Source organism: Aedes albopictus, chromosome 3 (genome assembly GCF_035046485.1).
Source record: "Aedes albopictus strain Foshan chromosome 3, AalbF5, whole genome shotgun sequence".
In the NCBI taxonomy this organism is placed as follows: domain Eukaryota; kingdom Metazoa; phylum Arthropoda; class Insecta; order Diptera; family Culicidae; genus Aedes; species Aedes albopictus.
In genome coordinates this window covers 239,986,753-240,011,994 of record NC_085138.1, presented here as the reverse complement: position 1 = coordinate 240,011,994, position 25,242 = coordinate 239,986,753, and the positions used below count along the sequence as shown (strand labels likewise).

General features: G+C 38.4%; 1 protein-coding gene across 7 annotated transcripts in view; it reads left to right on the top strand.

Moving 5' to 3' along the window:
- LOC109409390 (fat-like cadherin-related tumor suppressor homolog) overlaps positions 1–25,242 on the top strand; it is a 1,285,617-nt gene that overhangs the window by 1,059,634 nt on the left and 200,741 nt on the right. For 6 of the 7 annotated variants that reach the window (XM_062859767.1, XM_062859766.1, XM_062859763.1 and 3 more), the window contains one exon: positions 9,354–9,509. The exons of the other annotated variant lie outside the window; for it this stretch is intronic. In XM_062859767.1, the coding sequence (XP_062715751.1) occupies positions 9,354–9,509 (156 nt within the window). The remainder of the gene's footprint in view (positions 1–9,353; positions 9,510–25,242) is intronic. 7 annotated transcript variants of the gene reach the window in all.

The following is a 25,242-nucleotide window of genomic DNA, read 5'->3' as shown; positions in this document are numbered from 1 at the left end:
TTTTGAATATTTATTAATAAGTCCCTTCAGGTATTCAGCCAAGGGTTTTTGAAGGAGAGTTTCCAGAAATTTCTTTAGTAGCTCTTTCTATAATTATTTCCGAAAATTCCCTGGGATACTTTCACATAATTCTGCAGGGATTCGTTCCAGAATATCTCCAAGGATTTACATAGACAATTAATTCAAAAATTCTTCCAAGAAACCTACTTAGTAAGTTTTAAATGGGATCCATGAAGGTTCCATCTAAAACTTATTGAGTAATTCTTTCTGAAATATCACTTAAGACTCCTTTAGTAGGATTTTTCATGAATGTCAGTAAAAGATTACCTCAAACATTTTCCCATGGATTTTTTTTTCGAAATTTTTAGAGAATTTTCAGCGATTCTTTTGGAAATTCTTCCAAAGGTCCTCCAGGAATTCTTTAGAAAATTTCGTCATGGGTTACCGAAGAAATGCCTTTGAATTCCTCCTGCAGCTCTTAGGAAAATATTTCCAGGGATTCCTTTAGAGATTTTTTCCGGGAATTCTTAGAGATATTCCTCTACAGGTAGGGTACGTGTACCAGTTACCGCACTACGTAAGGAAAACTATTTCTACTTATATATGAAGAAGACCGAAGAATGTCGTCGATATGTCAAATAATTTATTAGTTTTCATACTGCACGTGTTGACCCGAGTGGTCAAGGCGAATTTGTCATCCGACTAAAAAGACGACTAAAACCTTCCCTGTTAAAACTACTACTCTACTCTTTATTCAAATTTTAAACCTTATATATAATTACAATTTTTTGGTTATTTTTCTCCCCCCACTTAACTTAACTTAAGCGCCTAGCGTCACATTCTCCGCTCTCGCTCTCTTTACTAAAGTACCAACATTCTAGTACTTCGAAACGCGAAATTAAAGCGCGAGAGAGAAAGCTCGCGTCTCTTACTTAGTATCTAATTGGAAGCGGCTAGAATGCTTTCTTATATGAGTCACATGTTTTATTATGTTATACTCCGGTAGTTATGCATTCTTTTTGGCTTACCGTATGCCAACTAGAACAGGTAGAGACCTGCTGAAGCAAACTAGGTTACCCGCTGACCAACTACCGCGTATGATTTGTTTATTTCGCTTTCGCGCATGATGATGCAATAATTTAAATGTACCGTATGTAGGTAGCCACCATCCTAGCTTGAGTCTTGCTCATGATGATGCAAATGATCAGTTAATGAAAGCAAATATCTAATGAAGAATGAATGATTAATTAATCAATTAGGCTATGGTTGGTTCAATACTTTACAATGACACGAATGCCACAATAATGGTAAAGTGTCGTTAATAAATAGTAATAATAATACTTTACAGGAAGAATATAGAAACCGTGCCAAAACTACTTTTAGTATGTATTACGGCGTGTGCCAATGATACGAACTCTGTACCAGTTACGGACAATTTTTTTAACTTCGGTTCCACTTCGCAATATTTACATGTATTTCTTATGGGATTAGCCATAACTGGTACACTATGGCGAAATAGGGTACAAGGAAGCCGAAATTTTGAGGACATTGACTTATTTCTATCATAATTTGAGCAAATCGTGAAGCTTGAATGAGTGCAATCGTCTATTGCGTACGTGATCTTTTGATTACAATTTTTTTCTTGTTGATTTGCATCGTTAAAGGTTTTCAACTATGACGAATTTTAGGTGCTATAGCCATAACTAGTACACTGAGTCTAATTACAGAAGTATTTAATTAAATAACATGAACCATGTTGAAGTTATTCTTAAAAGGTTACCTGAAGTAATTTCTTAAGAAATGTTTAAAAAATCCCTCAATAGCTGTAATTTTACTAAAACTATTCCAGAAATAATCGTTTCAGGAGCTCCTGGACAAGTTCCTGGGGAATACCTGGAGAAACTCCAGAGATTCGCCTCAAAAGTTCAGTCAATTGGACGCAGTGGCTTAATTTCTCCAACAGAGAAGTAGGAAAAAAAAACACTCATGAGATGGCTTTGGAGGAATTACTAGTAGAATTTTATGAAAATTTTTGGAAAAGAAAATTGAGGAAAAATCATGGAGAAGTTCCTGCGAAAAACCTTGAAGACTTTTCTGAATTAAATCATAAAGAAGTTTTTGAAGAAATCCTTGGAAAAAAAAATCTTTGGAATCCGTGCTGAAATTTCAGACAAAGGTACTAGAAGAATTCTTGAATGAATCTAATAATAATTTTTTGAAGGATGATTTGGGATAAACCCTGAACCCTTATGCTTGAAAGTATTTCTTGCGCAATGTCTGAATGGTATTAGTGGATAAATTTCCCAGATTCCTGAAGAAACACATGAAAGAATTCCTGAAAAGAATCCTAACAGAGCTTGAACAAAAATTTCGAATTTTACCATGACAGCACTGTTCTTAAATGAGTTTAAGAATATAATTTCCTTAGAAAAGACGTATGACGTTGTGAACTTCTATCTAGAGGAATCCTTAATAAATTTCCTGGTAAACGTTTTCAAGGATTCTCTCTGAAATGTAAAGCATAATTCTTATGAGGAGAGTTTTTATCGAAACCTCTGTTTTATGTACGTTTAAACCACAAAATAGATAAGAAAATTACTTTAACAATTTATTCTGAATTGACGTTTTTAATTACTAAAAATAAAACTTCACTAAAAATATATAAAACAAATTGGTCACGCCGATCACGCCGCCGCCGCCGCCGCCGAATAAGGCGTACGGCGTGGCGCCGGCGTAGCCGCCGCCGCTGCATCCAATTGCTATGAACGCCGCCGCCGGTGAAAACAGCTTCGGCGCACACGTCTACCTCCGATATGGAGGGAAGGATTTTTCTCTCCGGCTAGATAGTAGCGCCAGTCTGCGAACACGTTCCCATCATAGAGGTAATACTGGGAAGCGTGAGTTTTCTTGCCCCACGAGCGATGAAAAACGGACTGTTTGGCGATAAATTAAAATCACATAAAAGCCATCTCTCGTGACCCCCAGTGGCAGCTTTTGTGCGAAACCTGTTTGATCGACTTCGTGTTGGATGTCGGTGCTGTTGATTGTTATTTTTTGTTGTTGTTTTCGAAACATTTCAATTTTAATAGCAAACAAGTAACGTATCGCGTCAGTAACTATACAAAGCCTACGCGCGGCTTATGCGCTTCAAAAATCATTACAGAATAGTGGGGGCGGGATGGGAGCAACGTGGGCGGTACGCAGCGATTAATGAATGCATAGTTTGTTGCGTAAAACTTAATTGAAATACCTGATATCGATGAAGCAGATATTATCGGAAACCATTTTCCGTCGTATATTGTTGCTGCTCGGGGAGAGGTTGTGTTATGCATACAAATAAATGCGCCGGGAAAGCATTTAATTGATGGTTCACAGATCATGCGATCGACACGTATAGAGAGAGAGGAGTGTATGGCGTTAGGCAGAATGTCACTAAATCAGAACGTCATTAGTCCGAATCTGAAATCTCTGTGATAATCTTTACAAAAGAATCAAAACTGTTTCATAAGTTTCATAACTTCAAGTATAAAATAGTATTTGAATAAATTCATCTATGCTGTTACGAGAATTTAAATCGTTTCAACTCTGCCACACGATAAACGAATGCAAAAGGGTTAATTGATAAATGAAGCTCTCAATGACTGAAAAAGTGCTCATAAAACAATGACCGCGAAGCATTCTATGTCCCAAGTGGTACGTAAAGTCCAATGAAGACCATTCGGTGTAATAATCATTCGGGGTAAGCACTCATTGCCGTATTGCCACAGTTCACACAGGAGAAGGAACACAGGTACGTGCGGAGGATTACGGTTACATCATCCGCAATGATGTGACATGCCATACCTACCGGGCCAAACGCCATGCTGACACGGCTTGCAAATTAATGCCATTCAATAATAATGATTCGAGCGCGGCATGGTTTTAGCGGAGCCACCTACCAGCTAGCTAGCTACCAGTTTGCTCCTGACTGGCTGGCTGTGTTTGATGATGGATCATAATGGGAAATCAACGAAGCACTGCACGGTTGAAAACATTCAGTTACGGTTTAATTAATTTACCTACTTTTGAATTTTTCAAAAAATATAGCTAACCCGGGCATAACAAAATAACTAACGAATTTTGTTATTGGTTTGTTGGGAATAAGAGCTAAAAGAACAAAAATAATAACTGACTTTGTACCGGAAAATAACTCAATAATAACTAATTTTGTCCTTATAAGAACAAACCAAGAACAAAATATTTCAAAATGGAGAATAACTGAATAAGTCATTATCGAGTTATTGAGAACAAAGTAAGAACAAAATAAGTTATTTCAAATAAGATCATCAGAATTGTGAATTTTGTTCTTATGTTAAAAAAAACTGTATTGTAAGTTCTGAAATGTTTTGTCCTTGGTTTGATCTTATAATAACAAAATAAGTTATTATTTACTTTTTTCTGGAACTAAGTGAGTTATTATTTTTTGTTCTTTTAGCTCTTATTCCTAACAAACCAATAACAAAATTTGCTCTTCATCAATATTATATTTAAAATAAAATAAATACAAAATAACTCATCAATAACAAAACAAGTTATGATTGTAAAGTATGCAATTAGAGTGTTATTTTACTTAGGATGCTCAGAATAACTCATTTTGCTATGATTGCATATTTTGTTATTATTTAGTTATTTATTGTTATTCAATAATAACTCAGAAATAACAAATTTTGCAATGATAATATTTTTTGTTCTTAGCGAGTTATTTAATGTTATCCATAAATAACATAAGAATGATAAAATGAGATATGATGACAAAATTTGTTATTATTTTGTCCTTGGTTTGTTCTTCACCTCTACCCGGGAATACATCCGTGGAAACATGTTCTTTTGCACATACAAAGAGCAAATTGTTAATAATTGCCTCCTAGTTACTGTGCTTCTATTCATTGTGAGCCCCTTAAGGCTACCTGCATGTCGTCACCGGGGCGTCCTCGCTATGACTGGTTTGGCCGTAAAGGGCGGAGGCCCATGGTCTTGTGTCGTGGGGAGGGAACAGCGTTTCCACGATCTTCTGCAGCATCTCGGGGGAGCATTCGGGGGGTGTTCGTTTTGGCAATTACTACTCTATAAGCATCACTCCAAGGGGTCGTGTTGGCTGCCTGGCAAAGACTTTTGAAGCACGCCCTCTTATGTGCCTTAATCTCTATGTTCAGTGCCCGTTTAGCAGCCCTGTAGGCCTCATTTTGTTCTATTATATCATTATAGGTGCGAGCTCTTTGTATCCTCCTTTTAGCTCTTAGACAGGATTCGCGGAGTTCTGCGATTTCTAGACACCACCAGCATACCGGTTTGCGTCCGTTTCTGGGTAAGGGTCACCTTGGCATTGCGGCGACACACATCGCTTAGAGATCCAACTAGATAGATAGTCGATGTTACCCTCCACAAAAGCAATCCTTCCTCAAATACCGGCTTTTCGAAGCGCGAGGTCAGCCATCCCCGATGACAGTCGATGACCCTGTATCGAATCGACAGATGGTCACTGTGCGGGTATCCATCAACGACCCTCCAGTCCGAGCTAGGGTTTAGACCCGGGCTTCAAAATGTCACATCAATCACGGATTCTGCACTGTTGCTACTGTAGGCTTTCCTGTCGCTTATGTTCATGACATCCACGTTCAATCTAGCCATAGCTTGGAGTAGAGCCCAGCCTCTTGCGTTAGTGGAGCGGCTACCCCAATCAATCGCCCATGCGTTGAAGTCTCCATCGATGACCACGGAATGAATCCCACTAGTGCGTTTGATAGCGAATCTAGCATAGACGAGAACTGGTCAATCGACCACCCCCTTTATTTGGGTCATAACAACTGCCCTTTGATCTTCGCTATTGCGTAGGCCTCATGCGACGTGGAAAGTAATTTCCTGGACCGAAAAATGACCGGTTGTACAGATGGCCACTAGTTTGGCCTTATCCGCTATGCAGTTCCCTTTAACGGGAGGGATGCGGTATGTGTCCAATAGTAGGGTGATGTATGTACATGAGTCCGAGACTGACTGGCGCAGCAGCTAATGTGCGGCTTCACAGTGGCTCCGGTTTGGCTGTGTATCCTGCATTATAGTCGGTTGGTTCGACCTCTTTGCGTGCCTGGACATTTAGCTTTTACACACCCACGACTTGTATGCTTGCTCGAAGTACTTGAAGCACGCCTTTGACGTGGGTACACTGATCAGCCTACTCTGATCTAGCCGACTGCAATTGCCTTGTTCACCTCCCCTAATGGGAGCTTGATCGTGACGATCTGCGTGCCTGCGGGACCCTTTCGCAGGCGGATCGATGGACGTGATGTATCTACCTCGCACTGCGGCACTGTGATCTCATCTGCGTCGGTGATCTCGTTCAATTTTTAACACTAGAGAGTCGCCTCCACCGTTAGGGCTCTTACCAGAACTTTTTCACCCAATACCTCCTGAGCTAGTGCCTTGTAGGAGGTGTCTGCCTTAGCACTAGAATCATCTTTCCACTCCTCTTGTGCCGGATGCTATTTACATCCGTGCCCAGTGGTAAGAAAAGATTCTCACCTCGCATGGCCTTAAGCACCTCGGCATATGTATCCGCCTCAGTTATGAAGACCAGCGTGTCGCTGCATTCGCTTTTGCGGGATGGTTTCACTTATCTTAACTTCTACTCCTTTCCAACCATAATCTAAGGTTCTCCTTCACTTGGTCCGGTTGACCCCGTATCTCTTAGGGTTTGCATCCTAAGGTTTGGTTTGTCAGCCCCTGGACGTTTCGCAACCGACTTTGGAGCCTGGTTACTTGCGCTTTAACACGCCCACGACTTGTGTCCTTGCTCGAAGGACTTGAAACATATCTCCGGAGGCTCGTATATGCTGAGCAGGCACACGGATCAGCCAACTCTAATCTTGCCAATAACACTCGCCATGTTTAACCTTACCGGTCAGACTAAGACCTGAGTAACCTCTGCTGTATATAGGAGTCGTCTCCTTCGTACTTGGTCCATGGCTGTGTGTCTCCAGTTCCGCACTCTTCGTCCGCCATTTGATTAACCCACCTAGCTTGCTGAGCACCACACCTTCTTCTAACGATCGGATGACTTTCAAGAATCATTTTAGTCGGTTTGCTATCCGACATCCTGATGACGTGACCCGCCCACCGTAGCCTCCCGATTTTCAAGGTGTGGGCAATGGTTGGGTCTCTCAGCAACTGATGCAGTTCGTGGTTCATTCGCCTTCTCTTATTCCCATCTTCCATATGAACTCCGCCGAAGATGGCACGCAGCACCTCCTGTTCGAAAACTCTATTGGTACTCTGCACGTAGAGTTCATTCTTCGTGCTCATAGATGACTACCAGTCCAATCAACGTTTTGCAGATACTTAGTTAACTTCGTGTGACGACGTAGAGTTCTGCGGAGTCCAAAGTAAGTTCGATTTCCTGCCACAATGCGTCTCACTAGTGAGCCCAAGTACACGAATTCTTTAACCTCGATTTCATCACCGTCGCAGCCGCCTTGTATCTGCGTGATTGCCGGACCTTTCCGCAAACGGATCGATGCACTTGCTACATCTAACTCACACTCCTGCTTGAGGGCGACTGCGGGCTCCCCTGAGTCAGTGATTTCATCCAAGTTTTTAACCTACAGAGCTGCCTCCGCCGTTAGCACTCTCTCCTGCATATTTTCGTATAGAACCTTCTGCGCTAGTGCCTTGTAGGAGGTGTTCTACTTGGTCGCCTCCATATTGAGCACTAGAATAATCTTTGCGGTCCTGGTCCGCCTGGTCCTGATACTGCTTACATCCGCGCCCAAAGATGGTGACCTGGTTGCTCGCGCTAGCCGTCTCCTTCCTTCGACGACCCGGGTGTTTCTTATGCCTAATGACACTTTACCGGTGAGAGTACATCCGATACTGCGTACGTCGACTCCTAGATCCGTGAGCTTGGCGGCGTTCCTCATCACTTTCAGAACCTCCGACTATTTAGACTAATCGGTCTTGATGACGAGAGCGTCGTCCTTAACCCTGTTACAGGCAACTGCGATTCCCTTCGTTACCTAGGATCCAAAAGGTGCCCTCCCCCTGACCCATCTTAACATGTTGTGGCTGAGAATAAGACCTCACAAAGGAAGCTGGTGTTCATCTAAAGGGCTGTTTGCAGTTCGGAAGGAATTTTTCGGCCTATTTTGATGCATGGGAAATTCCTTGCCTGAATTACCCAAGAAACCGTTTTTCTTCCATCGCAGTACGCAGAAATGACAATTCAAATGGCAGTCACCATAGAAAGATTCTTCCAGGAATCGCTCAAGAAGTTTCTTGAGCGATTCCTTTTGAACTCGAAACTACGCTTAAGCCAGAAACTGCACATTACCTGACTGATACTGATATACTGGTACTACACTCAGCAAAGCAAACTAACGGAATTCACACAATCCTTTTGACGCTTCAGGATATTGGGTTTATAAATCTGTATAAAAACCAAACTGAGAGTCGATTATGTGTCATAGAGCGATCTTATAAAATTCATTCTAAAAATCCATAAATAAATCCACAATAGCTGTTTCATAAGTTAGACCACATGAAAATTTTAAGTTTATCTGACTGAGTGTATTGTTTTTGAATATTTTTCTACGTGACATGAATTCGGAAAGCATCAAATCTATTCAGAAAACATTTCACATCACCCAATTTAAATCTCATTGGGCCCGCAATATGCAAATCCATTTTACCCCACATGACACACATTCTGCATGATAGATTCATTTATTTTTTGTTTCATCATGATGTCGTCCCAAATAAATTGAAACGATTTATTTTATTTAGCTCTCATCGCACAATTCCCCTGCTAATCACCGGCATCTATCGGCAAACAAAATAACCTGTATATAACAATCCAATGTTTTTATTTATATTTCTCTATTTTCTCTCTTTCTCCAACAACAACAAATCTGCAACAAAAATCATCACTCTCGTAATGCGCTGCAAATCCCCAAAAAATCTACTTCGCACAAAATTACCACCCGCAAAACAAAATATAAAAACACAAACTGAATCCACAACCGTGTATGTGTGCGTGTGTGTATGTGCGATTGTCTACAAATAATCCCTCTCGGCACACCGTGGAAACTGCAAACAAACAAAACACCACCACCATCACCAATCTCCGTCATCGTGCCTCACGGTTTTGGGGATGCTGCATTTCTGCAACATCTGGCTTTTGCTTCTATCACCGACCCGAACCTTCAATCCCCACACCTCCTCCCCTCCACACACACCCCCTCCCACGGAAACCGCACCGAAACCAACACACAAAAATTGCCCCCTCTCGCCCTGAATGAAAAAAAAAACAACAACCAACCGGACAGAACGATTACGCAAGTGGATCGTACGACCACCCCGAAGCGGAACCGGCGGAAGGCGATTTCGGCCTGATGCAGTCCGATCCGGACGCCGGCCTGGACGAGGCTACGTGGGAAAGCTATCCGGAGAAAGATTTCCGCGGGCTGCAAGTGGTTCTCAGGGTAACGTTTGTTCTACTCTACTTCCATTACTACTTGTTTCATTTATTTTTTTTTCTTCGTCTTTTGGTTTGTTCATTTTTTTTCCTACAAGCTCTCAAAGCCTTTCTGCATTATGGATCTTTCTGTGTAATACTTGTTCCGTTGGGCATTTTAATCCGGTGCACGCTGAAGGAAACGGTAGGAATGTTCAAATGATGGGGAAGTGTTGCAGTATTATTATCTCAATGATAGAAAACACACAGTAAAACATATTTTATTTTAATGGTAATAAAGTGTGAGCACAAGAAACGACTGGCATCAACAAGTGGTTCCTACCGAGGTGACGAAATTGAGGGAATCCCCAAAACCACCTAACCAGATGTGTACTAGACGGAGTGACCCTTTCAAACCCGACAATTTTCAATTTTTTGTAAAATTTTCAACTTGTTGATACCGATCGTCGAGCCCTGAGGAAGGTCCAATAGCCAGACCGAAACGTCGGCGATGATAAAAAATTAATGAACGCAATTCATAAGACTTTAAACTGAAAAATCAACACATCAAACTATTATCCAATCGAATAAGTCATTAGCAATGCTGCGTAGTTTCTTACTTGTAGATTGTGATATCGTCAAGACATTACAAATTCCTCTGTTTATTCGCAAAGCAACATTCAAAAAGGCATCTGGATAATCGTGGATCACAAGGAGGACTCCTAGACCTAGCAGGTATTTCCGATAAACCGACGATTCCGAAGAGCCACTGCAAATTCTACGTGAACGTGGATAAACCTGGGAATTCAAATCTATGAAGTCCCACAGTTATTCCTGGGATTTCTACTAGAGGCATTGGCGTAGCTAGGGGGAAGGGAGGGGGGTGTTTCCAGGGGTGCCTGGCACCCCCTAGAATAAATGTGGCACCCCCTAAATTTTTTTCTTGATACTTGACAGTCACCCAACATTTAAAACTTCACACAATAATTACAATATTTATTATTGGCACATTTAAACAAAATTTAAGCACACCCGGAATTACTTATATACCTGTAGTACATTTTGACGTTTTGGATATTATTGGTGAGAACAATCAACAGGCTTCTCCATGGATTCCTCCAGAAATACCTCTATCTATTTATACAGTGATTTCTTTAGGCCTCCTTTATGGATTTTTCCCGATATTTCTTCAATAAACTTCCGTTAGGATTCTCCAGGCAGTCTTGGTGGGGTTATACATACTAGAAATTTCTGCAGAGATTAATCCAGCAATTTCTCTTAGGATTTCTTTAGAAATTCTTACTATGATACCTCTCGGAATTCTTTTACGAATTCCTCTAAAAATTCTTATTGAGATTCCTTCTGGAGTTCCTGGTGGGATTATTCAAAACTATCTTCCTGGGATCCTTTCAGAAGTTCCTACGGTGATTCTTCCAGGAATTCCTTTAGAGATTTTGTTCACAGATTCTTTCAGAAATTTCACATGGCATTCATCGAAAAATTGTGGCTAGGATCCCTCAAGCAACTTCTGCTGCGATTCTTCCAGCAATTTCTCTTAGAATTCCTCTAAAAATTCTCACTGTGATACCTTTAGGAATTCTACTAGAGAAGTTCTTCCGGAAAATCTCCCTGGGATTTTTCTAAAAATCCCTTCGGTGATTCTTCCAGAGATTTCTTCAAGAGTTTATCCAGGACTCCATCCAGAGGTTCTTCCAGAAATTATACAGGGGATTTCTCCAAGAACTTCTATTGACCTTCCTCCATAAATTCCAGCTGGAATTCTTCACGCAATTCCCATTAGCCTCCTTAGAAATATTTCCAGGGATTTCTCCTGGCATACTTACTTGCTGCAATACTTTCGGGAAATCTTCCCGAGATTTCTTCAGAAATTCCTCCTGCGATTTCATCAGGGACTCCTCCAGTATACTTCTACCGATCCTTTCAAGGAGAACTGTAGGTATTGCTCAACGAATTTGTTAGAGGAACTGCTCTTAGGATGCCTCCGGAATTCCTGTTTCTAAGATTTCTCTAGAAATAACTTCTATGATACCTCCCGGAATTCTAAGAATTCTTTTAGATATTCCAGCTGGGATTCCTCAAGCAATTCCAGTGGTTCTTCCAGCTATTCTTCCTCCAAAAATTCTAACTGTGGTACTTCAGAAATTATGCTACGGATTCTTCTAAAGCTTTCTTCTGGCTTTTTTGCTGGGATCTTTCCAGGCAATCTCCCTGGAATTCTTGCAGAAATTCCTTTGGTTGTCCTACCAGGGATTTCTCCATGGACTCATCAAGGAATTCCTCCAGAGATTTTATCCAAAGATTCCTCCACAAATTCCTCATGGATTTCCAGAAGAATCTACTTTTCGCCTTCCTCCAAGAATACTTCACACTTGTTCTGCGATTCTTCCAGCAATTCCTCCAGAAATTCTTCTAGTGATTCCTATACAAATGGAATTCCTCCGGGAAATCTTCCTGAAATTCCTTTAGAAATTCCTCCTGCGATTCTTTTAGGGCCTTCTCTATTGATTCTTCCAGAATATCTCTACCAGTTCTTGCAGGGATTACTCTAGGTATTCCAAGGTTTTTTTTCTTTGGATTCCCCCAGGCATTCCTGATGGGGTTTCTCTGGAAATTCCTGTATAGTTTCCTCCAGCAATTCCTTCTAGGATTTCTGCTGAGATTTCTTCAATGATACATTCCAGAATCCTTCTAAGAATCCCCCTGAGATTTTTCCTGTGATTTCTTCAGAAGCTGTCCGTTGATTCGTCCAGGAATTTTTACCAAAAAACTTTTTTCAAGGATTTTCTCATAAATTTCTCATGGAATTGCTCCAGGTACCTCTTGGCCTTCCTCCAGGAATTTAAGCTGGATTTCCCAATCTATTCTTGCTGTGGTTCTTCCAGCAATTCCTCCTAAGACTCCTCCAGAAATTCTTACTGTAATACTCACCGGAAATCTTCTAGAGATTCTTCTAAGAATTTCTCCAGAGATTTCTTTAAAAACTTGCTGGGATTATTCAAGGTAATCTTCGTAGGAGCCTTGCAGAAGTACCTTCGGTGTTACCTCCTGAAAATCCTGAAGGTTTTTTTTCCTGTGTTTTCTCCAAATATTTCTCTTCGGATTCCTCCAGGAACTCCTCTTGACTCTAGGGATATCTCTTGGCATTCTTGCTGGGATTCTTCTTTCCTAGGATACTTTCAGAAATGCCTTTGATTCTTCTAGGATTTTTGCTAAAGACTCATCCAGAAATTCCTCTAGAGTTGTTATTCATGTTTTTCTCTAGAAATAATTCATGGTATTACTCCTGGAATTCTTCTTAGCCTTCTTCAAGGAATTCCAGTTGAATCCCAATAGAAATCTCTAGAGGAATCCCTAAACGCATTTCAGGAATAATAGGAATTTCCAGAGAAATCATAGGAGGTATTACTAGGGAAATCTCTTGTGAAATCCTATATGAATGTACGGAGAAAACTTGTAATTAATTAGAGGGCAAAGAATATTGCGAATTGATAAATGTGAATTTGTGAAAAAAAAAATCTGGTGGATTCGCACCCATGACTCCGTATTCGCTAGACCGCACTATGGCCATTTCTTTGAGGGTTTTTTTTTCTGCATTGTTGTTTCTTTTTGGTTGAAAATTTCTGCGGTACTTTCATTGGAATTTGATCAGCAATATCTTTGGGTTTTTTTTGCTATAAGGCTGGAACAAATCTCATTTTCTTCTTTTGTCGCTTTGCTCGTTCACTCGTCAAGGGGAGGGATGATAAATAATAAATGTATTTGATGTAAAATTACGCAAACAATGAGGTAAAATCGCCAAACTCATCGGATTTGTTAAGATATTTTCTCGACGACTCTAATTTCACTTTATTTTTTTTTTTTAAATTTTATACATAATTTATTTGTGTCCCCCCTCAAAATGTCTCTAAAATTATTTCAATAATTTCTTTCTCAGTTATTTTGCAAATTTCTCAGGCAATTTCTTTTTGATTTAACAGTATTCATATTCATTGCTTCCGAAAATTGCTGAACTATAAATTTAGAAATCCTAAACTCGACTTGCTCAAAGAAAATTCTATGGAATTCACAAAAAACTTCCTGACAATTTCCCAAACAAATTGCTGGAAAAATTGCCATTTAAATTACCCTAGAACTTTCAAAGTAGTTACCGAAGAATTCATATAAGAATTATCAGAGGAATTCCTGTAGAAAATATTAAGGCTTTTTAAAAAACTGACCGGATCTATTCTCAAAATAAATTGCCGAAATATATTCTATAAAAATTTCCACAAACATTCACAAAAAATTCAAAGAAATTCTAAAAAAATGTCCGAAATCATCAAAAGAATTTCTTAAGAAAATTTAAAAAGAATTCCAAAAGTAACTGCCATAGAACCACAGTGACAGAATTTTTTAAGTATCGCCAAAGATTTTTTTTTCAAATAAATTCCCGAAGGAAATCAATTTCCAAAGGAGTTACGGAAGAAGTTCTTAAAGTACTAATCGAAGTTTCCAAAATATTCCTTCGGATGAAATTACCAAATAATTGCCCGACTAGAAAATAATATCAAGTTTGTAACATATTGTTTTATGATGTTATATTTTTTTTCAATAACTTATTATATTATAAACTAGATGCAGGATGATATTAAAGTAACTAAAATTGTAAAAAAAAAGTACTCTGGTGTAATCAAGAAAATAACTCATTGTGTTAGGAACAGATCAAAATTATAACAAAACGTGATATAAATCTTAGCTTCAAAATAATTAGTTTCTATCATAATTTGGTACAACTATGTTGCTATGCTATCTCAATGCCAAAGAATCGAAACTTAAGTATATTACAGCGAGCTATAATCAGAATTAATAACATAATGTGGTATAATTGTGTTATAATATTATGTACACCAAATGTTTCCAACAGAAGTATAACACAATAAGTTATAAGTATCAGGATTAGTTAGAAACATGTTACATTTTTGTTAGAATTTTCTTGTCGGGTGTTCAATGCAAGTAACATCGGATTTGCCGAAGGCATTCCGAAATAATCTACTGCCGGAATTCCTTACATAAATAATGAATAAATCTAGAAGAAATTGTCCAAACAATTTTCATTAATATTATAGAAGCGATTTATAAACAAATTTCCGAAGGAGTTTTCGACGGAATTGGCAAAGGTATACCGAATAGCATAGATAATGAGTACAAAAAATCGACGAATATAAAAAAAAGTTGAATGAAGACATTTCCAAAAAAAAAGAAAATGTGAGGAAGTTCTCAGAGTCATTGTCGAATGAATTACCAAAGGCTTCACTAAAAGAATCCCCAAAGCAATTGCCTGAAGAGTAATTGGAGAGTTTTAAAAAGCAAACATTAATAGTATTGCTGACATTAACAAAACGATGCTTCAAATACTACTAAAAAAATGGCGAAGGAAATCTCGAGAAAACATTTCAAAGGATTTGCTAATGAAATAAAAAGCCAACTAAAATCCTAATGGAATTGCCGAAGAAATTTTCAAATGATGTGTGAAAGGTGTAAGTATCGAAGTCCAAACACATTGCCTAATAAATTCTTAAATAAATTGCCGAAACAATGTTTTACCGAAAGCACAAATTTCTTGTATCATACGTACATACCAGACTTGATTATTCAAAATGTTCGAAGTTGAACTTTTGATTTATTAATTTATTATTGCAATGTTGGTTTTATGTAAGTTAGAATTGATTGTTAAGCTCAAACTGAAAATACAAATTCCATGTATTATACGCAATCAAGGTATCAAGTTTACAAACCTTACATGGCGGGGAAAGTGTTAAATCAGTACAACGGTTCGGATTTTCCAAAAAAAAAAACTGTACTTTAAAACATGTATTGCACGTTTAAATTTGCGGGCTAAGTTTTCCCGCAACGCAGTATATCATTATACTAAGAAATTGAGGGTGGATCGGTATTTCCTTTTACAAAAAAAAAAAAAAACAACCTGGAAGTCACTGAAACCGGCACCCCCTAAGCACCCCCTAGGAAAAAATCCTAGATACGCCAATGACTAGAGGTCCTCCATGGATTTCTAAGGGGGTTTACACAAATTTTATGCAGGAGTTCCTCCCTAAATTTCTTCCAAAGTTTTCCTGGAATATTTTCCAAAAAATTTCTATCAGCTTTCTTCAAGAATTCCTCCCTGACTTTCAACAAGAGTTTCAGCTGGGATATTTATTAGAAGCTACCGCGGGGTTTATTTCGAAGTTTTACCTGAGATTTATCTTGGAATTTTTCCCGGAACTTCTCTCAGAAATTCCTTCCGATATTGGTCCTGGTATATCTTTAAGATTTTTTTCCCAAGTTACCCTGGACTTTCTCCTATGATTTTTTTTTTGCGGAGTGCCTCCTAAAATTTCTACAGGAGCTATTTTAGATATTTCTAATTGAATTCTTCCCGTAATTTCTTTCAGAGCCAGGCTGTTCTTCGTAGTTTTTCTTTCAGTGATCCGCTTGACATTTTTTTTGCATTATTCCCAGAACTCTTCCCGGAAAACCCGGAAATTGTACCGAGATTTTGGATACTTCTTTAAGGATTTCTTTAATAGGTACTCCCAGAGTTATTGCCGGGACTTTTCTACGGGTTTTCCTCAGAATGTCTCCTTCCCCCTTATAACCTACTTATAAGAAATTCCCTGAGAAATATTCGATGGAATACATGTGAAATTTGGAGGAGTTATATGAATGGAACGAAAATGTTGAACTGTTGTGGCTTTAAGAGCATTGAAACGGCCAGTTTGGCATAGCCCGACGTTTTGGTCCCGTGTATTGGACCTTTTTCAAGGGATAAGAAGTCAACTGTTCTCGTTATGTGGTTTTCGAATGCAGTTTGAGAGTAGCAGCTTCTTGTAATGTCATTTAACATTTAACACAGAAATTTTTCTTGTAATTTTTGGGACAACTTGCACTGCACACTACAGATCACATCTATAGATGTATGTCGCTCTCGCTGAAGAGTAATCCCAAGAGAAAATATTATGGATGGATATCCCAGAAGGAACTCTGAAAACCTCATGTTATCCTGGGAGTAACTACGGGCGAAATTCAAGGGAAATATCGGAAAATTATCGGTAAAATCCCGAGATAAACTGTTGTAAAGCTATCCCGGAAAACCACTTAGTGACATTCGTGAAGGAACTTTGAATAATTCTGGATGGATCTTCAGATGGAATCCAGAGAGAAACTCTGGATGCATATAGGAAAAATTCTGGAACAAAAATCGGGAGTTACTCCAACAGATACTTCCGCGGAAATTCAGAACTCTGGTAGATATTCCAATAACAACTCTCAAAAATCTTAAAAGATATTTACTAAATTGTTGTCTAGTTTCTTGTATAGTTTATGATGAGTATATAATTCTTAGAACATATTATTTTTGTGTTATTATGAACTATCAACAATTTTCAAACCTAAAAAAACTTAGGGAAGTTTATTTTGAGTTATGTGTAGACACTCTGTCAAGGATTCGCTCAGGTATCCTTCGTTAGTTCTTCTTTGGTTTCATATTGAAACCTCTCCTGTAGTTCCTCACGGGATTGCTTCAGGATTATCTGAAGGATTACTTTCTCTATTCCATGTGGAATTCCATCACCTCCCGGGATGTTCCAAGAGGTTCCTCCTGGATTTCCGTTATGACTTCTTGGGATTACTTGATTGATTCTTTTCAGATTTTTTTCTGGATTTTTTCATCTGTGATTTCTCCCAGTATGCCTCCCGGAATTCTTCCATGGATTTCTGTGAGAATGCCTTCAGGGGCATTCCGAAAATTCTTCGAGAAATTCCTGCCCGTATTCCTCCAACAATTCTCCCAGGATTTTTCCTGAGTTTGGTTGAATTCTTCCAGATGGTTTCTCATGATTCCTCTGAAGCCGACATCAGGAGTACCTCATGGAAGGGGTTGGAAGAGAAATCTTTCATAGGCAATCTCTGAATAGTTGTGCTGTTACCAAAAAGATTGAATGATAGTATGTAGGAGTAGGAAAGTGAGCGGAAAAAGGAATTACTTAAGATGTATTTCTTAAGATTAATGTGCATACAATTTATATGTATTCATTTGCAGGGTTATAAAATAATCTGCTTTAGAAATATTTGGAAATAATGAATCTTTTAAAGAAGTTCCTGAAAGCGTTCAAACAGCCTCGGGCTGAAAATCTCTCTAATAAAGATACCTAACCTAGCGTTCAAGCATTGTGCAAAAACCGTTTTGAAAAGGGGAATAAAAAACTCAAAACTAGCTCACCATACTAGCTTTTAGGTTCACCACAAAATGAGGTGAAAATTTGCCAGCTCTTTCTTCCTGAAATGGTTTGAGTAGCATTGAAATTATCATTATACTTACCCAAATTGCAATATAGATATTAAAGTTAAAATCTAGTGTAGAAATGCGGAAAGAAAATCGATATACAACACGACAAGTTACAGTAATTAATGATTAACAATAACCTTTACATATAATAAGTACCACCTTCAAGCAATAAAGAGCAGTAATTATATACCAGTATGACAAATTGGTGGTGAATTCCCACTTGACTCTAAGGACATACTCAGCAACACCCCGAAAGGTCAACCGGTTTGAACATTCCTACGTTTTCAGTGCCAGCATCGTGCCCATATCTGTTATACATATTGTTTCGTTGTATTGTTCTCTGTAAAGCGGTTCAGCCTGACCGAAAACCGCCCCCAACTAAGTGCTTGTTATGTACCAGCCGGAAGATTAAAATCCATTTAGTGCTTCACATTCTGACCTTCGGTAGTTGTACTAAGTTAAAATTCATTCGGAGTCCTTCTCCAGTAGCACATTGGCGCTAATTTCATTTTCATCCACTTTATTTACAAAGCATAAAGTCTGCGCTTCGCATTCGCCTTCGCCTTTAGTCATTCTATTCATCACCGTTGTGGTGCGGTCTAGTTTTCCATTAGGCGTCTGATCTCCATACCTACAACACACGTGGCACTCCACAAGCGACTACTAACTAGTTCCGCTCCTGGGGGCAAGTAAAACTCTTCGCCAAGAGAGTCTGCCTACACACGGAACGCGGGCCCATCATCATCATCATCAGCTTGACACACTCATAATGTTTCACGTAACAGCTAGCTACAACTTCCATTATGACCTTCGCGCAAAAGAAGCACAGAAGTACCCAGGAGGAAAAATCATTGAGATTCTAATAACTGCCGGTCGGTACACGGCAAGGCAACAAACCGCAAACGGCGTAATCACCGTCATCATCCTCACCCCGACGACGACGACGACGACGAGTCCATGAACTAATTGGAAATCCTTTCACCTGCTTGCTTGTTGCACTCTCTCGCTCGTTCTTATCCTTCCGCGCACTCTCGTTCCGTCATTTCAATTATAGCGCGATTTCAATGCATTGTACAAGTATGCACTGCCGGCAGATATGTACGATGCACCATGCATGACCACCACCACCACCCACATGGTCTTTGAAGTTTTATGTGCGATGAATAGACCAACCATGATGATATTGGACGGCCATCGACGACCGGTCTCGCGGAGGGCAAACACAGCTTTTCGCTTTCATATTGGCGTAGAAAAAGTTCCATTAGACGATCGTTCTGGTTCTTTACTTAGATTCCGTTTTTTGTTGGTCATCGTTCGTCTAAGTCCGTAGAATTTAGTCGTTAGTAGATGGTCGTTTGTAGTTGAAATAGTGTTCAATTGCATGATTTAAACATAAGACTGTAAGTTGATGATGTAAATCGATAATGAAGTTATAAAAGTAATTGTAATGGATCCTTAACAAGGTAAGTACTTATGTAGAATGTGCAAACAACAATTTCCCAGGCAGTCATAAGGACTGTTCAATTAATAGAACGTACAAGTTTGCAAGGCTAACAAAATAAGGCGCATTGTTCAAATTTAACCAGCTTTTGCAAAATGTTGGAACCAATGAATTTTAAAATGATGTTTGTATGTCACGATTTGACTCAAAAACGGATAAACAGATTTACATTACTCTTTTACTGTTGCATTCGTACAGGGCTATGACGTGTTCGTGCGAAAAAAATAACTGTAAAAATCGACCGAAAAGCGCGAAAATCGGAAAAACTTTAAATAACATTTTGTGGGTCATTTTTCTACAGAACTGGCTGTCAAAAAAACGTAGTAGGCAGGCAGTAGGGTGTTTCTCGGAACAGCTAGTTTTAAACATAGAAAGGTTATGCAACATTCCCGATCAAAAGTTTGGGGTCACCCTCTTTTTAAGGCATATATCTCCGCCAATTTGCGTCCAATTTCAAAACCCTAGAACTCATTCAAATGATTATAAGTCACAGAAACTTTGATTTAGGCGATTTTTTACAAAAAATATTCACATGTAAACTTAACCTAAAGTTGGTATATTTTCTAAAAAAAAATCAAACTTACGGAAGTGTCGCTGAAAATTGGGTCGGCCAAATTTTAAGATAAGAATACAAACCCTATTTCTATTAGCTTGCAACTGCTTTTTACCGAAGTTAGCCTACAAATCTAGAAAACAAAAAGTTACTAACGTAAAATATTGGAATTTTGTATTTTTGGTTTGAACTTCAGATTCATCGTAATAATCGTAGTGTTTTATGGTTTGAAAATAAACAAGAGTACATAAGAGTACTTTCCCAGAGTGATTGTGAGAAAAAAAATGTTGTAATAAGTAACATTTTATGCAAAAATTTTGAGAACATCTCTTCAAAAATGTTTTCAGCACTTCATCGGAAATTCCTGCTTTTAATTATCTTAAAAAAATTTCTCGATGTTTTTTTTCAATTTTTTTTTCAAATTTTCTAGACATTTTATTTGGGAATTCCTTCAGTACCACCTTTAAGAAAAAATGAAGCGGCTTTGGGAATTTATTTGGAATTTTCCTAGGATCCCCTTCGGAAATTTCTTTGAAAATTTCATAAAATATTCTTCCAGCATCCTTTTCAAGTTTCTTCGGTAATTTATTTAGTAATTGCTTGGACAATTCCGTTAGGAGTAAACATGGCCATTTTTCTAGCAATTTGATCAGCAAACTCTTCGAAATTTGTAACGGGAGCGTTTTTTTTTTGTCAATTAGGCTGATACAAATTTAATTTTGACTTTTTGTCTCCCGCCCCTTCAAAAATTTTTGGCTCAAAATGGCATTTTGAGGGGGCAGATAAAAAAATATTTATCAAAATATCGAGTCTTGCTTAAAAATCTTTAACAAATCCGATGAGTTTTTAATATTTTTCTGACTAAATGCTTTATTATTTTTATCCCCCCCCCCCTCGACCAGCCAAAGAGTGGTGGGACAAAAAGTGAAATAAATATTTGTAACGGCCTTATTTTAGAAATTTCTCAAATTTCGGCCATTTTATCTTTTGGAATATATTCAGCAATTTCCTTAGCATTTTTTTCCGGACATATTGTTTGTGAATTCTTTGGGATTTTTGGTTTTTGGAGGAATCTATCGGTAATCCCTTAAAAAAGTCCTTGCAGATGACATTTACAAAATTTTCTTGTGATTTTTCTCTGCAATTCCTATGACTTCTTCAGAAAATTTGTTCTTGATTTCCCTAGTGGCGCTTTTTGAAATTTATGTGGCAGTTTCTTTGAAAATATCATCGCTAATTACTTGTTTAAAAACTTTCTTTAGGAATTTCATCGATAATATCTTTAACCATTTTTGTTCAAATACCTTTCCTTCAAAATTCCTGTGAAAAAACCTTCGAAAATTCTTTCAAATATTTCTTTAAAAAAAACAAAAACAATTTTCTAAAAAAAAAACTTTTTGGAAGTAGGGTAATTGTTCCCATCGTTGTGGTAGTACCTATTATTATTATTATTACATCAACAGGCATGGTATAGCCCCAATGATGGGGCTGTTGTTGCGGTAATGGCCAATTGAGCACTTTTTCGACTGAAATGTTACCAAAAGGTATTTTTAATAGATGTATTGTGCTTAAATTATGAGATTGCTCCATTTGTTTGCTTAAGATTTGCCCAAAAACCTATTTAAAAAAAAATATTTTCCTTAATATGTTTGCTGCTGTGTTCCTATTGTTGCGGTAGTGTTCCTAATGTTGCGGTATCCCATATGATTTCAATGGGATACCGCAACATTAGGAACAAATACCGCAACATTAGGAACAAATACCGCAACAATAGGAACACAATGTTCTTTTAGATAAAAACGAATAAAATGCTCATAACAACCTCAAAGTGGCAATAGTTCGTTATTTTCCTGTAGAATTTATTTATAGATTTTATTATTTTCAATTCAATCCAAGTAAAAAATTTGCTTGGGGCGATACAATTGTGGTTTAAGCATGAACCCAGTGCTTAACTCCTCCATGATCGGATCAATTACCCTAACTATTAAACTCCTCGCGCAATTCTCTTAAAAATCCTTTCCAAAACTTCTTCAGCTTATTTACAAAGAATAAAAATAGGAAAAAAGTTATCTGACGTCGTTTTCTATGTTTACGTCAAGTGGCTAGACAAATGGCGTTCTTTAAGCGTATCATGGTGAAAGCTCACTGGATTAGTGTTCCTCCGAACGTCAACGAAGTGCACTTTCTCTTTTTATTCTTCTTTTATATTTTGGTAGAGTTTTCGTCTTCAGTTAAGTTGCTGGCTTTTCAATCTTCTGGGAGAATCAAAACAACTATATGTTTTCTTGATCCGACGTTTCCATCCTTATTGGACCTTTTTCAAGGATTCCAAATTGAAGTTTTTATTTTTTGAAAAATGTCTAATAAGGACCGCAACGTCGGATCAAGAAAACATATCTCTCTCTCTCTCTCTTCTTGGCGTAACGTCCTCATTGGGACAAAGCCTGCTTCTCAGCTTAGTGTTCTATGAGCACTTCCACAGTTATTAACTGAGAGCTTCCTCTGCCAATGACCATTTTGCATGCGTATATCGTGTGGCAGGCACGAAGATACTCTATGCCCAAGGAAGTCAAGGAAATTTCCTTTACGAAAAGATCCTGGACCGACCGGGAATCGAACCCGTCATCCTCAGCATGTCATGCTGAATACCCGTGCGTTTACCGCCTCGGCTATATGGGCTGAATCTCCCAGTTGACTGAAAAGTCAGCAACATAACTGAAGACATCCAACATACAGTCGATTACCTAATAAAAAGGGTAGGTTTAAAAAAAAGTTTCTATTGAATTTTTTTAGACAAATCCTTCGAAATCTTTTCCCGATTTTCCTTTGGGAATTCCTTCGGCAACTCTCGTATTTTAATTTCTTCGGTGAATCCTGTGACAATTTTTCCGTCAATTTCTTTTGCGAAAGCAAATTCCAGTTTTTTTAGTTACAAATTTAAATACAAACATAATAAATCTAAACTGAATTGCTGAAGATATTCTCAAAGGTAAACAAAATCCCTGAGATACTTTTCGCAAAAATTTGTAATGGAATTACTGAAAAAATCATTAAAGAAATTGCGGTGAAAATCCCATTTTTTTATTTCATTTTTAGCCTGCTTGTTGCACAGAAATTAAAAAAAAAATCCCAAAGAAAATTCCGAAAAAAATCCTGATGAAATACCGAAGAAACTTGCATTTCTTTGATAAAGAAATTTTCAAAAAAATCGTCAAAGGATTTTCAAAGTAATTCCCGAATTTTCCTTATTCTTTTCGGAAAATTATCATAGAAACTAAGAAATTCACAGAGAAGCTGCCAAAAGAATTCTTCAAAAATTTACAAAAGGAGTCTCCACAGGAATCGTTAATAGATTTCCTAGAAGAATAACCACGAAGAAACCATGGAGAAAAAAACCGATGAATCCCTTAAACAGTTTTTTAAAGAGGACTTGGAGGATTAATTTTTAAAAAATTTGAAAGAAACCACCAAAACACTTTCTGAAGAATCCTTTGACAATTATTTGATAAAATTTCTCTAATTTAATCCTCAAAAATTCACAATGTTCAACGTAATCAGCATGACCATGCTAAGGGTGGAGGGTTCGATTCTGGAAGAAGTGAAGTGTGAAGGAATGGAACTGCTGTGTCGTTCTCAAGGAATACGGAGATTCTACTAGAAGCTTAACTCATCTGTACGTACAGTACAACTACAGTTTTCGAGACATTTATCGTGCATCACATTTCCATACTTGTTAACAGAGTGAACTAACAACGCCTAATAGAGGCTGCACATGTTTAAGTGCATGTACACACCGTTTTCAACGATCGGTTTCGTTCCTACTAATTTGAATGAGTCATTGCACTTCTATGGGGTCTCTTAAATCTGCACCACTGTCACACGCTGTTGATTGGAATGAAATCACCTGATGCAGACTGAATACGAAATATAATTTAATCCTATCACGGTTTTCCAATAAATAACGCCCCATAAATCCGGTCAAAGCAGAGAACGAATTTAATCCAATAAAATGGGACACACATTCCAATTTCAATCAGGACTTATGTGTGAGATCCTCTGAACGCAAAAATAGAACTACATACTACTGTTCATCAGTTCCGCAGTTTGACATAAGTGTAGCTTCAACACACGCACGCACATCGAGCAACCCGGATTGTCAACAAGCGATGGTGGTTTGGGTACTCAACTCACTCACATTGGACAGGGAAGCTTAGTGCAGCAGCAGTGAATATTTGAAATCCCCCCGCGAACGTAATTGTGTGCGTAGAGACCAGGAATATGAAATTGTGGACGACCGACCGGACCGATTGCTTGTTCAATTGATTACTTCCGTTGGAAGCTTCCTAACCAGATTGTCAATTGATTATGCACTTGGGGGGAATAAATCGGTTTAAAGAGAGCACTCAATGAGCTGCAAGCGTATGATTGTGCTTTTTCACACTCTGCTGGGATTAGAACTGGTATTTGGCTAACAAGATGCGATTGGTGTACGAAATTTAGATTAATTGTCATTGAACTTACCAGTTTTATGGCTAAACATTATTTAAATGCTCATAGGTGGATGAGCTTTATTCAGTTTGCAAAGATCTATCTGTTTTGGTTCCCTATGACCATATTTGATACCAACCAACCAATTCGGTAATAGAATGAAGTTAAAACCAAAAAAACATAGCTCAAAATAACAGAGGTCCCGGTAAGGTTGATAAATCCTAAAAGACGTAAATTTAAAGTCCCTACGTAATCTCCTGTTTGGCGCGGCGTTATGTAAAAGCAAGGCAAGTAGCGGTGAAGGATAAGGCATGAGCTTGTCCTAGGATAGAGTTTTAGAGTGTTTTAGGGTGTTTCAGGTCGGAAAGAAGAGCTTTCATCGGGGTTTCGAGGGCCTTTAAGGGTGTTTCCGGTGGTTATGGGACGTTTAAGGAGGATTCTGGAATTTTCAGGTGGTCCCAGGATTCCATGGATTTTAAAAAACGTTTCAAGGTAATTCAGGAGAGGGATTTTAAAAGTCTAATGAGACGTTTCAAGGGTTTTTGTGGATTTCAGGGCATTTGCATGAAGTTCTAGAGGTGTTTCAAGGCGTTTTAGGGGATTTCAGGATAGTTCAGGCATTTTACGGGGCCCAGGGGGCTTCAGGGCAGTATCAGTATGGTTTCAGTTGCGTCTCTGAAACCCCCTTGAATTCCTCTATGAACTCTGAATCCCCCCTAAAACCCACCTAATCCTCAAGATGCCCCCTGAAACATCTTGCCAACACCCTAAAACTGCCCTAAATATTCCTGGAATAACAAGTATCTTCTTGAAACCCTCTGAAACGCCCATAAATGCTCTTACGGCCCTCTGAAATGCCCCTCATGAACCTCTTC